The sequence below is a fragment of the Diadema setosum genome, chromosome 5 (assembly GCF_964275005.1).
Source record: "Diadema setosum chromosome 5, eeDiaSeto1, whole genome shotgun sequence".
Classification (NCBI taxonomy): domain Eukaryota; kingdom Metazoa; phylum Echinodermata; class Echinoidea; order Diadematoida; family Diadematidae; genus Diadema; species Diadema setosum.
This window is the reverse complement of record NC_092689.1, coordinates 8185006-8203701: the sequence shown is the minus strand read 5'-3', so window position 1 is coordinate 8203701 and position 18696 is coordinate 8185006. Positions and strand designations below refer to the sequence as shown.

Here is an 18696-nt window from a genome sequence, read left to right as displayed (position 1 = left end):
GGAAATGTCTGAGGGAACATTAACTATGCATGCGTGTATGTATGTATGTGTGCATGTATATACTATAACTATGTATATATAATATATCTATATCTATATATAAATATATATATATATATATATATATATATATATATATCACGTTTATATTTATGCAGGTTTGTATACTTTTGTGTTGTGTGTGTTTGTGTTCAAGGATGTATGTGTATGACTAATGTGTTAAACATTAGACATATTCAGAGTGTAAATGTTTAACCACAACGAATACAATATTTTCATGTTTTCCACAGAAATTAGTTGCTAAAATGATTTGAAGTGTATCTGCTACAGGCGCATCTGACGTGCAATCCACTTTTAGAGCGCATGTAAGTTCCGCTGGAATAACATTTTAACTCATGCATGAATTAAATACACCATCCAATGTTTTCAGATATCCATGTCCTACTCGTCCGCCGGTCCTTTTTAGATAGAGTAACTATATAAATGTGCATTATCGATACCCAAAAGATTATTGACATTGCACGTTAAACACTTTCACTAGGTTGCCATTGTCGCGAGTCTCGATATGCTAATACATGTATACTATCTACCACAAATCGATTCTTAGTCTACGAGTGACCGTGGTGATCTTATCATGGCTTATCACATATTGAGGTCTATGGTGGTAATCGTGTTGATCGTAGAAGAATTATTGGACTGTTCGAAAAATTACTACGATCAACACAATGTCTTTGACTGACATCAAGATTTGATTATCTGATGATCAGCACGATTAGTCCCCGAGTAAGACCACGATTTCGGGCGAATCGAGAAAGTGGACCCAGCTTTTAGTGAATTCCACGAGAGTGGTAACTTACCATAAGGATAATCAACACGACAGTTTCAATACCGTACATATCAATATTTACATATCTTCAAAGATTACTTCACCTATGTAATCTAGATTCTTTTGTATGCCTCCGCCAAGAAGTGGTGCCGGAGGCATTATGTTTTCGGGTTGTCCGTCCTTCCGTCCGTCCTTCTCTCCGTCCGTAATGAATTTTGCGGACAGCGTAACAAAAAACAAACAAACAAAAAAAACAAAAAAAAAAACCTGAAATTTGGCATGTATGTGTATTGGGGGTGAAATTCTGCCTATCAACTTTTGGGTGCACATGCTCAAGGTCAAAAGTCAAAAGGTCGAGGTAAAATGCTTACAATTTCACTATTTCGCTCATATCTCTGCAATGCCTAAAGATATTTTCTTGAAACTTAGTGTATACAGGTATTACCTAATTAAAATTCACTGGTAAAAGTTTGGGGTGATAAGGTTAAGGTCAAAATAAATGTGAAAAGGTCAAGTGAAAATGTTAAAATTTTACTTTTTTTCTCTGTATCTTGGATATTGTTCAAGGTATCTTCATGGAACATAGTATATATTATGCATGTACTGACTGGAAGTGATTATCTAGGGAATTTGGGGTTCATGGGGTCAAAGGTCAAGGGCAACACTTCAAAATTTTACTATTTCCCTCATATTTATGCAATGCCAGCAGGACTTTTTTTAAAACTTGGTGTATGCATGTATAACCCAAAATAGAGATTCTCTGGCAATTTCTTTTTTTTTTTGCCAAAAAGGTCAAAGATCAAAGATCAAGAGAAAGTGCTGAACTTGCTTCTTCCTCCATGTCTCGGAAGTGGCTCATGGCATCTTGAAACTTAGTACATATTTATGCATGTTCTGCCTGACAGTGATTCTCTTATGAATTTTAGGGTCAAAGGCCAGATGAAAATGGTAACAATCTTCTATACAATACAAAAATTGCACTTTTTCTCCATACCTTGAAAATTACTTAATGCATAAACTTAAGAAAGGGCCAAAGTCAAGTTAAAGTCCTAAAATCCCCAAATACATGCTCTCAAATTCATCCAATTAGACCTAGGTCAAGGAAGGTGACCATTTTGAATTTTGAATGGAAACAATGTCATTATCGTTTTCAAATTCCCAGTAACAGGGCATTTAATCTTGTTGCTTTCGCGTGGCCTTTCTTTCTACAATATACAAGAAGTAAATTTGTTATTGCTTTCAGCAATAACAAATTTGGGCCCGTTTATCTATATCATGACGAACCTCCGGAATAACGAACCTTTGGGGAAAAAAAATGAACCTTCGGAATAATAAACTGTGACCAATATTGTTATATTGTACAAGCTTTAACGCCGACATCTATTAACCTACTATATTACTACTTTCACTCTTTGAAAGGAAACACGCCAACAACCAACGACACAACAGGAATGGAAACAATGTCATTATCGTTTTCAAATTCCCAGTAACAGGGCATTTAATCTTGTTACTTTCGCGTGGCCTTTCTTTCTATAATATACAAGAAGTAAATTTGTTATTGCTTTCAGCAATAACTAATTTGGGCCCGTTTATCTATATCATGACGAACCTCCGGAATAACGAACCTTTGGGGAAAAAAAAATGAACCTTCGGAATAATAAGCTTTGACCATTATTGTTATATTGTACAAGCTTTAACGCCGACATCTATTAACCTACTACTACTTTCACTCTTTGAAAGGAAACACGCCAACAACCAACGACACAACAGGAATGGAAACAATGTCATCATTGTTTTCAAATTCCCAGTAACAGAGCATTAATCTTGTTACTTTCGCGTGGCCATTCTTTCTATAATATACAAGAAGTAAATTTGTTATTGCTTTCAGCCGGCAGCATAGCTTTCGATGGTTTGTGATATCATTAGAATTAAAACATTGAGCTCTCCATAGCTGACAATTGTAAAGTAGTAGCCCGCCAAAGTTGGATTACCTTTTTTTGATACGCACTGTATAACCTGAAAAAAAAAAACAGATTTATTGGGTTTTTATCAATTGTAGTACATTATAGCCACTCATATAATGATGTATTGTTTGAGTTAGTCTTCGTACACCACTTAATTACCAACTGCTAATAATAGTCGTAATCTTCGTTGTAATATTAAACTAGAAATGTCGCTATGACGACTGGTATGCCTCCGCCATAATGCATGATTCTCCTAAATGGTCTATAGTACATGTGGACAATGTGTGATTACATTTTCACAAAATTGGCAAAATATTATAATGGCGTGTTTGTCACAAATGTGTTGAATGGTCACCTTCCTTGACCTAGGTTTAATTGGATGAATAGGAGAGCATGTATTTCACCTGATCTTTGACCTTTGACCTATCGTAGATTTTTTTTTGGGGGGGGGTGCACGGGGACCATTTCTGAAGAATTTATGATGTAACCCAGTATGGGCCGACATGAACTACACAGATACTTCCCTTCATTTTGTTATGAAAAAATAAGATAGCCATGTTTCATTTTAAACTCTGAAAGGCCATTTAACAAGTTTTTTATTTCTTAGGGCTTTTAGCATAAGATTCTTCTTTTTTTTCGCTTTAATCTTCCAATAAGAGGAAACTGTCACGAAAATGTTTTTTCTTTAACTTTTTAATATCAGATAAGTTGTGATTAATTTCACGTTCTTGGAGGGAATCCAAAAAGACAAGAAACTGTTCATATGGGAAGCTGAATGGATTGAGTTTGGTAACACAGAATAGAAAAAAACATTTTTATTTCATATAAGGAATAGAAAGTGTAATTTTTCTTTCTTTCTTCGCCGATTTCGATGAGATTTGATCAATAGATAGCAGTGATCTACAACAAACCCCACATACAGAACCTACGCAATTGCGCGCGGAGACATTATAACCCTTAGATATTGCTGTAAAACCTATTGAACCATATCCCCTTTAATGTCGTGTAACTTTTAAAGGAATCGATGTATTGGAAAGCCGTTTTCACATGATAATAGCTATGTTTGGGGGATAATTATAGGAAAATTCAAATGTTATTTGTAAATGCATATTAAATGTATGGAAAAGAACATTATAACCAAATTCCGGATCTTTTTAGAAAAATGCTAAAAAACATAATTCCTTCCTTAATATTTCATGACAACATCTATTTATCCAATCAAATGGGGTATCAGCTTGTAGGAAATTTAATTCTCTTCAAAATGATACCATTTTTATGGTAATTTGTTATTCCTAACTAAAGTTATTCAAAAATAATCCGTCTCCTAGCAACGGGCGGCGCCCATCTTAGAAATATGCAAATTAGACGCGCGCGCAACCTTTTTTTCCACTGGCGACAACCGGATTCGGAAAATACAGGTTCTGACGATCTTCGAACATATCGTAGAATTTTGTTTTAGGGTGGGTGCACGGGGACCCTTTCTGGCTGCTAGACTATATAGGATTAGGGTAGATTGATCTCAGATTGTGCCTGTATAATCTAACAATTATATATATATATATATATATATATATATATATATATATATATATATAATTTATATATATACATATATATATATATATATATATATGAAATACCAAAACATTGGCCAAAAATAATGACGACACCCCGACAGGAGTTAGCCAAAAAAAAAAACAAACAAACAAACAAACTGAAATATATATATATATATATACACATACATATTTTTATTTATTTATTTATTTTTTTTTTTTTTACGGCAAACAAGAAATTCACATTAGAGCTTCTCTGAACGTTCTGGAAAGGGTCATAACATGACTTTTTTAGACATTGTTAAAGTGTTTTTTGAACGTTCTATATGGTTTTCAAAGGTTTTGTGGACACCCGCAAAACGTCCACAGAGCGTTCTTCCGACGTCTATAACGTCCAAAAGGTTTTCAGCAGGCCCTGTCATTCAAAAAAATTGAAAGTTTTTATTGTTTTTTTTTAATTGAAACATTTGGAAACGTCCAAAACTTTCCATGAAAAGACGTTCTGAACACGTTTTCACAAAACGTCCGAATAACGAAATTGGAATGTTTCAAAAACGTACAGAAAACGTTCAATTGTTATAGCTAGGAGGGAATTCCTGGACGGATTCTTTCGCAGTGCAGTGGCAAATTGAAGAGGTATACCCTGAACACATAGGGGAAAAAAAAGCAATGTCATTATCATGGCATTAAAATTATTGCAATAAATTTTAGGGGGAAAATCCTACTTAACTGGGATGGATCCGATTCACGAGAACATACTAATGCCCCCTAATTGACTTCTTTCTTTTATTGACGGAGTCAATTGATTTTGACCACTATCCCATTCAGCATGAATGATATATTGTCACATTTATACTATCCATTCCATCAAATAACATTACTGCGCAAATTCGAACCTTGCGTATTTGGCATTTATGGCTTGAAGGAGGACATTTTCAGGTAAAGTTGGTAAATGACAATTTTGACGTTTGAACTTTTTCCCTGTAATCTCAGACAATACATTGCTATTTCATTTCTTTCCTTCTTATATCATAACAATATTACGGTTAACGGTTCATTACTCCGTAAATTTGATATTCCGAGAGGTTCGTTATTTCGAAAGTTCGCTTGGAAATCCACGCAAAGGTTGTTAATTAGAAAGGAGATAAAGCTCACGACCTGTTTTTGTTTGCGTGTTTTGGTTTGTTTGTTTTGTTAATTGCTTTTTTTAACCTTGGAGAAACGAACCTTCGAAGCAACGAGCGTTTTTCTTTTTGTTGTTGTTGCTTTTCTATTTTTATTATTATTATTATTATTATTATTATTATTGTTATCATTATCATTATTATTATTATTATTATTATTATTATTATTGTTATCATTATCATTATTATTATTATTATTATTATTATTATTATTATCATTATTATTATTATTATTATTATTATTATTATTATTATTATTATTATTATTATTATTATTATTATTATTATCGAATGAACAAAGCTCCGGCAAAAGACCCTTGCATTATTTTCGGATATAAAGAACATCTAGATATGCGAAATTTGTGCATTTGGAAATAACGAACAATCGGAATAACGAACGTTTGGAATATTCAACTAACATCATCCCATGATTTTTTTCATAGATAATGTGATTATACTCTTTTCTTTCAGTCTCCCGGTGCAATGACAAACTATTGTCTATTCACTGTGTAAACAAGAATATATTGTATTCAAAACTTCGCATGAAGCTGCGGAAACTACGGAGACACGATATAGGGCTTACACTGAATTCTGCAGAGATCTACTAAAACTAGTTCATCCGAGGATTCCCATACATCCATCGCTTGTGAAGCGTGCAATGCATGCCGTCAAAAGCCTTTCTCTTGAGAAAGGCAAGACCTTGCTATGGCCATTGTCGGTGCTAACAGCAGCGTGGGGGCATTCTTGACAAATCCTCACCCTCAACCCCACTCTGGTTCTTTCATTGACTGAAAGCATGTTTGAAGGGCTAGTAATTATGCATGAATACGCAAAACGTGTACACTCTCGCAACGAGTACCCAGAATGACGAAAATAAATTGAGTGCATGCAGCATTGAAGGGCGGGGGGGGGGGGGGGGTGCGTCATTGTCTCATTCTGTTTGTCCATTTTTATTTCTTGCTTGGGTAAAATCTGAAATCTTTACTTATCATATATACGCTTTGCGTTATGATAAGTCTACGTAGCCTATAACATCGCTATGCTAATATAAACGTAAATAGAATTGCTTTATGCTTCATCACAGACCTTTCTAATTCACTATCTTTCAAAAAAAAAAAAAAAAAAAAAAAAAAAGGCTATTAAAACGTCCGTGGCTACTCGACACAGTGCACACTGAAGTTGATTTCCAGACTGAACGTTGTGACATTATTACCACGAAAACATCGCATTATTGCAGACAACAATCTTTTGAAAGTCGGAGTTATTAATGTCAAAAGATTTTGTCCTTCTATGATAATAAATGCATATTTTCCGGCCAGGTAATGAGAAAACATCACGTAACAACCGTGAATATTGCATAAGAAAATACGCTTTTGTAAAGTATTGAACATACTTTTATATTTTGTCAAAAATCAAGCGGTGACTTTTACACATCAAACTTTGAGGAGTCAAACTCAAGGAGCACATTGGAAAGCATGTTTCATGATCCACAGTATGCCTTCACGTTATGGCTCATATTTCACACACTAGAGCAAGTCTTCAATTATCAAACGCAAGAGCATGACAATGAATACAACCTCTACAACCTCTAACTGTTGAAATATCGCGGCATTCAATGATTCTGCCAACCCGATCTCAGCTCCAAAACTGTGTAGGCCTACACCAGGGGCCTACTCGTTTCTAATGGGCGTTACTATGGGCGCTTCCGGATTCGAGGTATACTTCTAGGGTAGTATCAGGTAGTGTCATATTCAAAGCAGTCGAATGAATTAAAGTGAGTAAGACAAACAAAACAAAACAAACGCGAATACAACATGTCGGCATCACGGTCTTAGTTGAGGGAGTAAGTGCAGTTACAAGGCGAGTCGAATAAAACGGTGCCTCGTCACCTGCGACGTTCTGTAGAGTCGGAAATTTCCATCCTTCGACGATTACATTCAGCGTTTACCACCCCTCCGTGTAACACCCGTAACCGCACTGGCGGGAAAGTACGTAAGTGCTCACTGTAGAGAATGCGAAAATTGCACTCGATGAATCAGTACGAGGAATTAAATGGACATTGTTATTCTTCGAAAATCAATGAAATAACCTCGGTATTGAAAATAAATATCCAACAGAATCTTTCGGTCCTGTTGCAAATAGTTTGCTGGGTTGCAACATACTTTCAAGAAAAAATTATGATTGGTGATATCTTGAACCTTTCTCATCTTATTCTCAAATCGTTTCGAGTGGTTTGTGAGTTACGGTCTTAATCGTTCTTCCGTGTTTTTTTATTTCATTTTTTTTTGGGGGGGGGGGGAGGGGGGTGGGCTCTGTCACTTTTGGGGTCTGGATAGGCTGGTAATTATACTCACGTAACACAACCCTGGTTGTCAATGTCACTTACGATTGCTTCTTCATTCTTTTTTTTCGGTCCAGATACCTTGCAGCGACAATTAACTGGTGTCAGGAGATAAAGAGCTGCAGCTGTAGTGCAAGACAAAATTTTCATCACGCAAGACCTAAGTGATCAGGTTGGCGAACGGGAAATCGTTCTCTTATTAAAGTCAATTCGCTCACCACAACGTTTGCTCAAACACGAACATTACTTTCCCCCTGGTCTTTATTGATCTCATTCAAAATAAAGATGGATTAACCCATTCTGGGTATAACATGAACAAAGACAATACAAATACGATTTAGCAACAAAAACAAATTAATTTTCGATATATTGCAAATAGTCTCTCTCTTCAGCGTCGATAAAACTCAGTTATAAATCAATCGCACTGATGAATTAATCACGAAAAGACACTGACATAGGCAAACATGTTTCCCTCCCTCGAATTTATTGTTTCATACAAATCACATTCCCCTGCATATGAGAACGTATCCATAAAAGAATTTAATTGTACAATCAAGAATGATTTGTTTCATACTATATAGCACAATCAGCACGGCGCCTAACAACGAAAGCAAATCTTCGTATTTGATTATCCTACCAAATGATTCTTACAATTTTAATTACACACACAAACACACAAGACGACACACACGACGACCAAGAAAGTTTACCGAGAAAAGACCCATTATGTCTGTCTGGTATATATACTGTGTAACGGATGTATGCTTTGTTCTATTTTTCTTTTAAACACTTCTGATAATGTTGGCTCGAATAAACAGACAATATACAGTGCTCTATAGATTCGTAAATTTTGCCGGAATGATCCCGATAATTACTCAATTTCGCGGAAATTAAAGTTAATTTGATTTGTGTTTTGTTGTTGTTGTTGTTGTTGTTTTTTGTGTTTTTTTTTTGTGTTTTTTTTTTTTTTTTGGGGGGGGGGGTAAAATGCTTCACATATAGAACGGATGCGTCCATGACAAACCTATTAAAAGGCATATTGAAAATAATGATTATAATTATTGGGCCCAAAGCACTAATAAACATAATCTTACATACCATCTGAAACCTCTTGATAAATCTAAAATATTTTATCACAAACGACCTTGCCATTAACATTATCGCCTATTATACGCAATAATGCGGGACATCAAATAATGAGAATGGATATGAAATGTGCCTTGTGATAGTGGATTCAAACCTTGCTATGTCACTAATGACACTCTGGAGGCGCCATTTAAAACGGTCCCCTTAAAAACGACTACATGTAATGTGGTCATTCGATCATGATAAGGCATACATGACTCTCCCCTGGGGGAAAAAAGGCTCGACCGACTTATTTCTAAACTCTCTTGGATAACGAGGCAAACGCAGAACATCTTATATCACCAAAACTCAGTGGCGTATCTAGGGAAAACGGCGCCCGGGGCAAGCACGAAAATTGCGCCCCTAATTTCTGAAAAAGACTGGTGTTCAACCCCAACCCCATCCCGGTAGGGACTTTAAACAAAGTCCACATGATGCTTTTTCAAGCACTTAAAAGGGATCTTTTGAGGGTGATTTAAATGTAATGAATTTTGATAGATTTTGGCGAGCGAGCGCAGCGAGCGAGCCGAAAATTTTTGTATTTCAGCTTACAAAATATGGAATTCTTATATACCAAATCTATATAATATATATACTACATAAAATAATACCAACTCTTACAATTCTAATCAAGATATAGTGACAGCCTTATAGATATTGATTTATACCAAAAAACTGAGGACTTTAAAAAATACTCTAGGTTAGTGCGCGCGAGTGAGCTGAAATTTGTAAATGTCCTCGTCATCATCACGTATTGTTCTTATCTTTTTTTTACATAAATTTTGGCGAGCGAGCGCAGCGAGCGAGCAGAAAATGTTTGTATTTCAGCTTACAAAACATGGAATTCTTGTCATTTTTTTGCTCATTGAATCTCACAATTATAGTGACGACCTTATAGATAACGATTTATACCAACAAACTGAGGACTTGAAAAAATATTCTAAATTAGTACGAGCGAGTGAGCCGAAATTTTTATATTTCCGCGTCATCATTACGTTTTGTTCTTATCTTGTTTGATTTGTTGTTGTTTTTTTGCGCCCCCCCCCCCGTATGTTCGAAACCGTTGACGCCCTCTTTTGATTCAATTGGCGATCGCTTCAGAACGAATGAAATTGCAGCCGCTGCTCCGTGAAACATTTTGCCTGCTAAATATAAAATGACATGTGTGAACACAATAGACACTGTCATTTTGTCACCATCACGTTTTGTTCTTACCTTCTTTTTTATATAAATTTTGGCGAGCGAGCGCAGCGAGCGAGCCGAAAATTTTTGTATTTCAGCTCACAGAACATGGAATTTTTGTGTGAACACAATAAACATTGTCATTTTGTCCGCGTCATCATCATGTTTTGTTTTTATCTTGTTTGATTTGGTTTCTGCCCCCCCCCCCCACCATTCCTCCCCCTTCCGGGCGAGTTTTTTTTTTCTTCTTCTTCTTCTTCTTTTTCTTCTTCTTTTCTTTTTTTTTCTTCTTCTTCTTCGTTTTTTCCTTTTTTCCCCTTCTTCTTCTTCGTTTTTTTTTTGCGCCCCCAAGGAGTGGCGCCCGGGGCACGTGCCCCCCTTGCCCCCCCCCCCCCTCCCCCCAGATACGCCACTGCCAAAACTATCGTATGAGTGCATGTATAACTGCAAGAAAGATCAAACATCACAGTATGTCATGTCCGCAGTAAGCGATCTGAGTAGTCACGTGACCTCGTAATAAGAGTTACCATTCAACGATAAAGAAACACATAATAACCAAATTGACATTTAAGATATATAAACTGTGTAGGGTCCTACTTGCAGAGTAGTTTCGTATGCAAGTTAAACATCTTGATCCATTTCAGTTGTGAAATTTGTGAGACTCTGTTTTGCTTTGTTGTTATCTGTTTTTATGCAAAGGTCCCGCTATATACTGTATAATTTTTTATGTTCTTTTTTCACTCAGGAAGTGTATAGATGGATACGGGTTTTTTAGGCGAATCCATCCACGCCGAAATAAAAGCCGCTCTCTATAAAATTTGAAGTACAGCAGCTGTATGCTTCCGGTGATGAAGTGTTTGCTCGTATTTTGAAAAGGAATTTACAGCTTCAAACAGTAAAGTGGGTAGCTCCATCACGATGGTATAATACCGTAGTTTTTCAATAATTTCCCCCATCTATTTTACTGCCCTTTGTACACCAATGTGATACACAAATAGTTCGAAAATCATTAGTATAAGTTAAGCGTATATGTATTATTTTATCAGACCACTGAACAATACTGAATTGCAACCATGGTATACTGTTATTGTATCATCATAAATAGACAATATTCCGCTGTGCGATATTGGTTGGATATGACCGTCACCATAAACACCATATAAATGTCTTCAATGTCGCTTCTAAAAACGGGTGGTGGCGTATGAACCTCTCATTTCATTTTTCCCTATACCCACCACACTCAGCTGTATACCTTGGCAGAACTCGATAGGTCAAACTTTTCAAGTAAAAGAACTATGCATGAAATCGATATAATCGAGACTGACTTCAAGCGGACATGTATGACAAACCAAAAAGCACTCATGACTGGAATTGAAATATGCTATTTTATAAACACAATGCCCAATCAAACAGATATCGGGTCAACGTATATTCATTTCATCCACCCCACTGATATTTTATAGATTGTGCTAATTGCAACTTCTTTCGTAAAACCAAATAAAAATCACGAGTTTTAATGGTTTATTTCAACAAGGGAAAAGTTTACACATTAAGGTCCAACTATAAAAGAGAAGTGATATAATTAATCACATCTGAGCTCACATTTTGTATTATAATACACCCTGGGAATGAAAACGAGAGAGGGAGAGAAAAAAAAAAGTTCTTACGAAATATGAATATCAACAAATAGTATAATGAGCAAATACATTGGCACAGATTGACTTGCTAATAAATGCTAATCATGTCAACAAAATGTATTTTCCTTTTAAAATTTCATCAAAGTTGCTGGCGCGCCTTGCACATAAAATACCAGTACGCAATGAAATCTAAATCCGTTTATAAAAATCACACCGAAAAGCAAACCAATCATAATGTAATTATGAATGAAACAGACGAGTTGCTGCCTTCTACTACGTTTGCTCACACACTCTCCACCCACATACAATTATTGCAACTGCAAGTAGGCCTATTCGTTTCACGAACATCAAAGACGAGAGTCTTTGAGCAATATACTCACCCCTAATCCAACAGCTAACACTACAATGAAGTAGAGGACAATAACTGCAATGTCAGCCTTTGCTAAATTCTCCCTTCCCTCCATGATGAAGAAATGAGCAATCGCGAGGTAGTGCCACAACTAAATGATTCCCAAGGTCGAGTGATCGAAAATGAAATTAATACGTATAATATTGCAAACTTGCACAGTTCCATGGAGCTGTGGAGAATACGAGTAAGCCCTGATGCGGTCAGTCCGAGTGCTAACCGTGGTTATAATCCATGAGCCGACGGGCGGTGATACGCGTCTCTGAGTTCCCGCGCAAGCGTGTGCAACTCCAACTTCATTCAGCTAATGAAGCCGTTCGAGTTTGTTAACATTCATGAGGGTGAAAACTAGCCGAAATTATAGTGCGGGTGAATGCTGCCGGAGCTGAACAGAAGTCATGTTGAACAAACGTCTTCCGAATAAAGTTCTGTATCGCAACACATGTGCTAGAATCGAACTTGGTATTTAACAAACAAACAAACAAACAAACGAAAAAGTACAAGAGTAATTTCCAATGAATGCGTATAATATTTAGGCCTATAAGGTGAAACATCATCATGAATCTTCTTATCTTATCAGATTCAAAGGAGGCAAGATAAAAAGCGATGGAAACGTTAGCAATGGATGCAAGTCATCAAAACTATTGTTTCAACCTCGGACGTCACTAATAGGCCCTATATTAAATACAATGTTTTCTTTTTCTTGTATACCTACACTGAATAATAAAGATAATAATGTAATGATAACATAAGGCCTAACAATAATGATAATGATTGTTACATAATAAATATAACTTCAATGATACCGGCGTTATTAAAAATACATGTAACACGGGCTGGACGAGAATCACACATGTACTCGTTGCATACGCTGGCTATAAAATCAGTCATCAGTTGAAAAAGGAGAATTTGAAATCCTGTGACCAATAAGAAACATCGAGAAAAATTATAATCAATAATCTAAACCAATCGTTTAAACATTGTGTTGACGAGCACCCAGGATAAACATGGCATTGTGATAATAGGCCTAAACGACAAGCCACCCTTTAATATTAGATTATTATTCGCAGCGAGTATTTTCCAAACGTCGTGTTCACGCTGGTTAATTTAATCGTTGCTTGATGGGAGTCACGTGATACACTTTGGCCCGAATTCACGAAGGTGGTACAAATGAAACCATGGTTTAAACCATGGACAAAAACTGTGGAGTGCCAAGTGTCGCACGGAATATTTCGTTACGAAATTGGTCATTTCGTCGACAAAATGACCGTTTCGTTAACGAAATTATCATTTCGTGGACGAAGTGTTCATTTAGTTACCAAACGTTGTCATTTCGTTACAAAATAATCATTTCATTGACGAAATGGCAGATTTCGTAACGAAATATTCCATGCGACACTTGGAGCTCCATAGATTTTGTCCATGGTTTAAACCATGGTTTCATTTGTACCACCTTCGTGAATTCGGGCCTTTAGGGCTTTTCCTATCAAGGCAATCGTTCTAATGGAAGCAAGTGCATCTATTAGCTCGACATTTATTTGCTGTTATTTTATTGTTCATAAAGATGATTTATCTCGAAGGGAAAACAAAAATAGCCTGTCGAGGAGGTCGATAAATAACGAGGTTGCCAGATAATTAACATCTTCACGAAAACAGTGAAAAAATATGAAATAAAAAACGAAAAAGGAACACAATTTTATGTATACTTTATTGTTGATGTATAATACCACTTGTTTTTCGTCTAGATTTCAAATGCAAAGAAAAAAAAACCCTGAAAATAAATGCTTGATGTGAAGCGTGCTTATTGTATTGTCTTGCGTCTTTCCACTTCTTTTTCTTCTAACTATACCTGCACAATGTTAATGATATTCTAACAACAATAACTGTGATAACAATAGTAATTGTAACTTTTACTGGTAGGCCTATATATGACACCACGTGTGTTGTGCGGAGGCACATTGTGCGTTTAGCTTAGATACAAATTTGTGGGCTTTTTTCGTATGGAAATTCTATAGATACTTGATATCATGTTATGAAGATGACAAACTCATAAAGACAAAGGCAACGGGAATATTTCTGGGCGTGCCGGGGAAGTGTGTGTGTGTGTGTGGGGGGGGGGGGGTGGGGGTGGGGGAGGGTGCCGGTGCTCCCCTCTGACCTTGCCATTTATACATTGTAGCATGCAGCCAAGGAGCGCCCTTATCCAAGATTTGATTTGATTTGATTTATTAGTTTCTGTATCATCATTGTACTTATACACATTCATGTACAAACATAAATATAATAACATATATAAGTATTTTCTTGTTCATTGCCTGTGTACAATGTATACAGCAAAAGTACAACAAAACATACAACAATGATTACAGAGGGGCTACAGCATAAGCGTAGCTTGATTTGCGTGCAGCCCCCGTTTTTTTTTTTTTATTATTATAATATACATCGGAAGGAGAATACTAGTAGGAGGGAGGGATGACTTGCACAGAGATAGGATAGTTGAAAGGAGAAAGGGAAAGAAGAGGTTTTTCTGCTTTCACTAAAGGTTTATACAAAGTAAAGTCACCTGTATCACTGATTAGCAAGATCCAACCCACTATCCCCACCTTGGAAACACACATACACACACCTGCATGCATACACAAAAATAAAGCACAAACCCTGAATTGATAACAAATTGGGAGTATCAAACTGATATCAAAACGATAACACAATGTACATTTCTTTACAATGGGAATGCAATAATACCCCCAGACTCAGGCCTACTAGTCTATTATTAGGTGATCCGAGTATCCTCTCGGATCACCTTCTGTTTTTGTACGGATTCTTTCTTCTTCTTCTTCTTTTTCTTCTTCTTTCTCCCCAAAAGTTGTGCATCGATTAGCTCAGAAAGTCCTCTTCCTATCAATTTCAAACTTATACCATATATGTATCGTGTCCAAAAGACGACAGCGCAAGTAAAATCATAGTGATCAGTCGACCGTGACGTCAGTATGACGTCATTATATGAAAACACATTTTCATGCATATCTCATTAATAGAATGGAATTCTTCAATGAAATTTACGTCACATATATTTTGAGTCAAGCGGATTCTACTCATATTCTCAGAATTCATATTTATTCTAAAACGCGCGCGTACGCGCGCGTTGAAATATTTGTATGCTCAGATCGAGCTCAAATTTTTTTTGCACACGTTTCAGACCATTTAGAGCATTTTTTGAAAAATTGAAAAAATTTTACGGACGCGTACGCGCGCGCGCATATACGCACGCACAGCTCATATGCAATAGAAATTTCCCGTTTTTTCACACTTATCGCCTGCCTGAAATGTCAGGGAATATGTCTACCAAGTTTCAAGTCAATCCGACTCAATATGACGTCATACGGGCCCGTCAAAGTTGAAATTCCGCGCGCGCGTCAATGGCGATATACAGTGCAACAATGCCAAAAAACCGCCAATTTTAAATCCGATTTTACTCGTCAGGATGGACGGTGACCCCCCATTTTCTTTACATATTCTGAAAGCTGATGAGTTGTACATGTCATTTCATGGGTTGGCGATGCTTGAAAAATGATTAAAAGATATCAAATTTCTTAATAAAATAAAAAGAGCAAATTTTCAAAATGACGTCATCAAATTACAAGTTCACTCGAGCGTATCTCACTTATCCTTGGCCAATTTTCACCCAGATTTCAGTATGTTGCAGCTTACTAAATGCTCTTTCATTAATATAATAACAACATTTTGATTTGATGACGGCATCACCTCGTAATATTGGATTGAAAGTAATCTTGTCAAATTTGACCAGTTTACGTGTTATCTTAATGGGAGTGCAGTTTTTCTGGAAATGAAAATTGACATGACTTTCTTTTTCGAGCACTAGCTCACCTATGCTTCGGTGAATTTCTCTAAGATTTTAATATGTTGTAGCTGAGACTTTGGGCTATCGTAATATGCCCTTCATTTTTTCATACAGTATCGGAATCACGTCCAGAAACTTGGTTTAAATCAAAGCCTATCTTCGATATATTTTCATATTTCTTTCTTTTTCCAACTTTCTTTGCAATAACTCAAGAAAGACATACTCTATCACCACCATATTTTGCACATGTTTAGTTCATGTTACGTACATTATTTCATAAAATAACAACTACTTCATCAGACGCCATCTTGGGTATGTAAATTAGGGTCAAAGGTCATAAATGTTTCATCCTATATCTTGGTGAATACATGTTCTATCTTTCCCATATTTTGCACACGTAAAGACCGTGTTACAAGGATCATTTCACAAAATGACCACTTTTTCCTCAGATGCCATCTTGTCTGTGCAGATCGGGGTCAAAGGTCATAATATTATGTACTTCTTTCTTTATCTTCGTTATGACGTGTTATCTCTATGGGAGAGAATTTTTCTAGATGTGAAAATTGACATGATTGTCTTTATCGAGCACTAGCTCACTTACCCTTCGGTGAATTTCTCCCAGATTTTAATATGTTGTAGCTGAGACTTTGCGCTATCGTACGTGTCCCCCTTGTTCTTTTATATAATGTCGGGATCACGTCCAAAAAAAGTGGTTGAAATTAAAGATTATCTTCGATGTATTTTTATATTTCTTTCTTTTTCCAATTTTCTTTGCAATAACTCAAGAAAAATAACCCCTATCAACCCCATATTTTGCACATGTTTAGTTAATGTTACGTACATTATTTCATAAAATAACAACTACTTGATCAGACACCATCTTGGGTATGTAAATTAGGGTCAAATGTCATAAATGTTTCATCCTGTATCTTGGTGAATACATGTCTTATCTTTCCCATATGTTGCACACGCAAAGACCATGTTACAAGAATCATTTCACAAAATAACCACTTTTTGCTCAGATGCCATCTTGGGGGTGCAAAGTGGGGTCAAAGGTCAAATATACTTCATTCTGCATCTTTGATAGTGTATACGGAATTCGGTACCCAAGATGGCAGGTCTGACTCCCTTTTCAAAATGAGAATCCAAACATCACACGACCAATGTCCCTAATCTTAGGTGAAAACTCGAATCATTGATTTTAAAAAAAAAAAAAAATCGGATCACCTAATTTGTCAGTCTTGACAAATTCCGAGTCTAGTTATCTCTGGGGCGGGAAGGGGCTGTGTGATCTGTGAGCAGGGAGGTGGGAGCAGGGCAGGGAGGTGCTAGTATAGCACCTCCCTGGTGGGAGAGTCCATTCATCATCGTAGATTTACCCGTTCGCTGGTAAGTTCTTATTCGCCGTCAGTCTCTCATCAATCAGGCTTGCGTGCGTAAACTATCGTGCATAAAAATCATCGCAAAGAAATAGATGGATTTTGTCACGACATTGCGTGGTATGCAATGCGATGCAATGATTGATTGTCTACCCCTTCACCGACCGCGGCGAATGCTGTGTTGTCCTAGCTTTCATTTCATCATCAATTTCTACAGCTTTTAAGTGCTGATAAGCAGTGATAGCTGGATCACCGCTTTAATCATCCAACTGGAACATTATCCTGACCGATGCAAAGAAGTGTGTAACACCGGAACATCCGAGAGAGAGAGAGAGAGAGGGGGGGGGGGGGGGGGGGGATTACTACGTGTTTACAAACACATGAACACGTGCATACACTTCGTAGTACCGCGCAATCAGGTTCTGCAATCATTCATCTAGATTGTTCTTTGACCATTATAATATTGTCGATAGCCCGTGTGTGTTTACGTGTGTGTGCTAGTCTACTCGTTTACGTGACTGAGGGCATGCCGCCGCGGCTCATGTCCGCTCGTTCAGGCGAACAGTCTGGAGGGAAGACGCGACGAAAGGCGGGGAAGGTGTGCCGAGACAGGGGAGGAGCAGAGGAGCGATGGTAAGCTGCAACGAAAAAGAAAACATAGTTCTCTGCATACTCACCCCTAAACCGACAGCTAACACTAGCACAAAATATACGACGATGACGCCGACATCGACTGCGGCTAAGCTTCCTGTTCCGTCCATGATGAGGGATCTTTCCGAACTGCTCACGCACTAATTCGTACTTTCCGCTGGTGCTTGATGCAAGATCTTCGCCGTCTGCTAGCCACGCAGCGCTTCAGTCGCTCGTGTCGCGGGCGCGGCTCACTTGCGTTGGAAGGTTACTGGGTAGTTTGCCACGCACTCAACTAGCTCAGTCGAGGATTCGCATGACGTGGACAACGTATACAAAGGGAGCGCAACGCGGGGGTTGGGAAGGGTGTATACTGAGTACTTCTGAATTCGTCGAGTCTTCTTTCATCATGCTTCTGAGTATCCACCTGTCAATGGAAAGTGTTCTGTTTTGGTTGTTGGGAGCTTCCACCTCCTTATGCTCAATTCGTGCAAAAAAAAAAAAAAAAAGCACACACACACACACACACACACACACACGTGCGTAAAACAGGGAGGTGCTCACCTCCCTGGTAAAAAGAGACATTTCATTTTCTAGATAAAAC

The 18696-nt window shown here is 37.2% G+C and overlaps 1 protein-coding gene across 1 annotated transcript in view; it reads right to left on the bottom strand.

Moving 5' to 3' along the window:
- The window catches only part of LOC140229052 (sodium/glucose cotransporter 4-like), a 63640-nt gene extending 45376 nt beyond the window's left edge, over positions 1–18264 (bottom strand). The window contains exon 1 of the mRNA XM_072309313.1: positions 18140–18264. Within this exon, the coding sequence (XP_072165414.1) occupies positions 18140–18223 (84 nt within the window). The 5' untranslated portion in view covers positions 18224–18264. The remainder of the gene's footprint in view (positions 1–18139) is intronic.
- Positions 18265–18696: the final 432 nt, after the last annotated feature.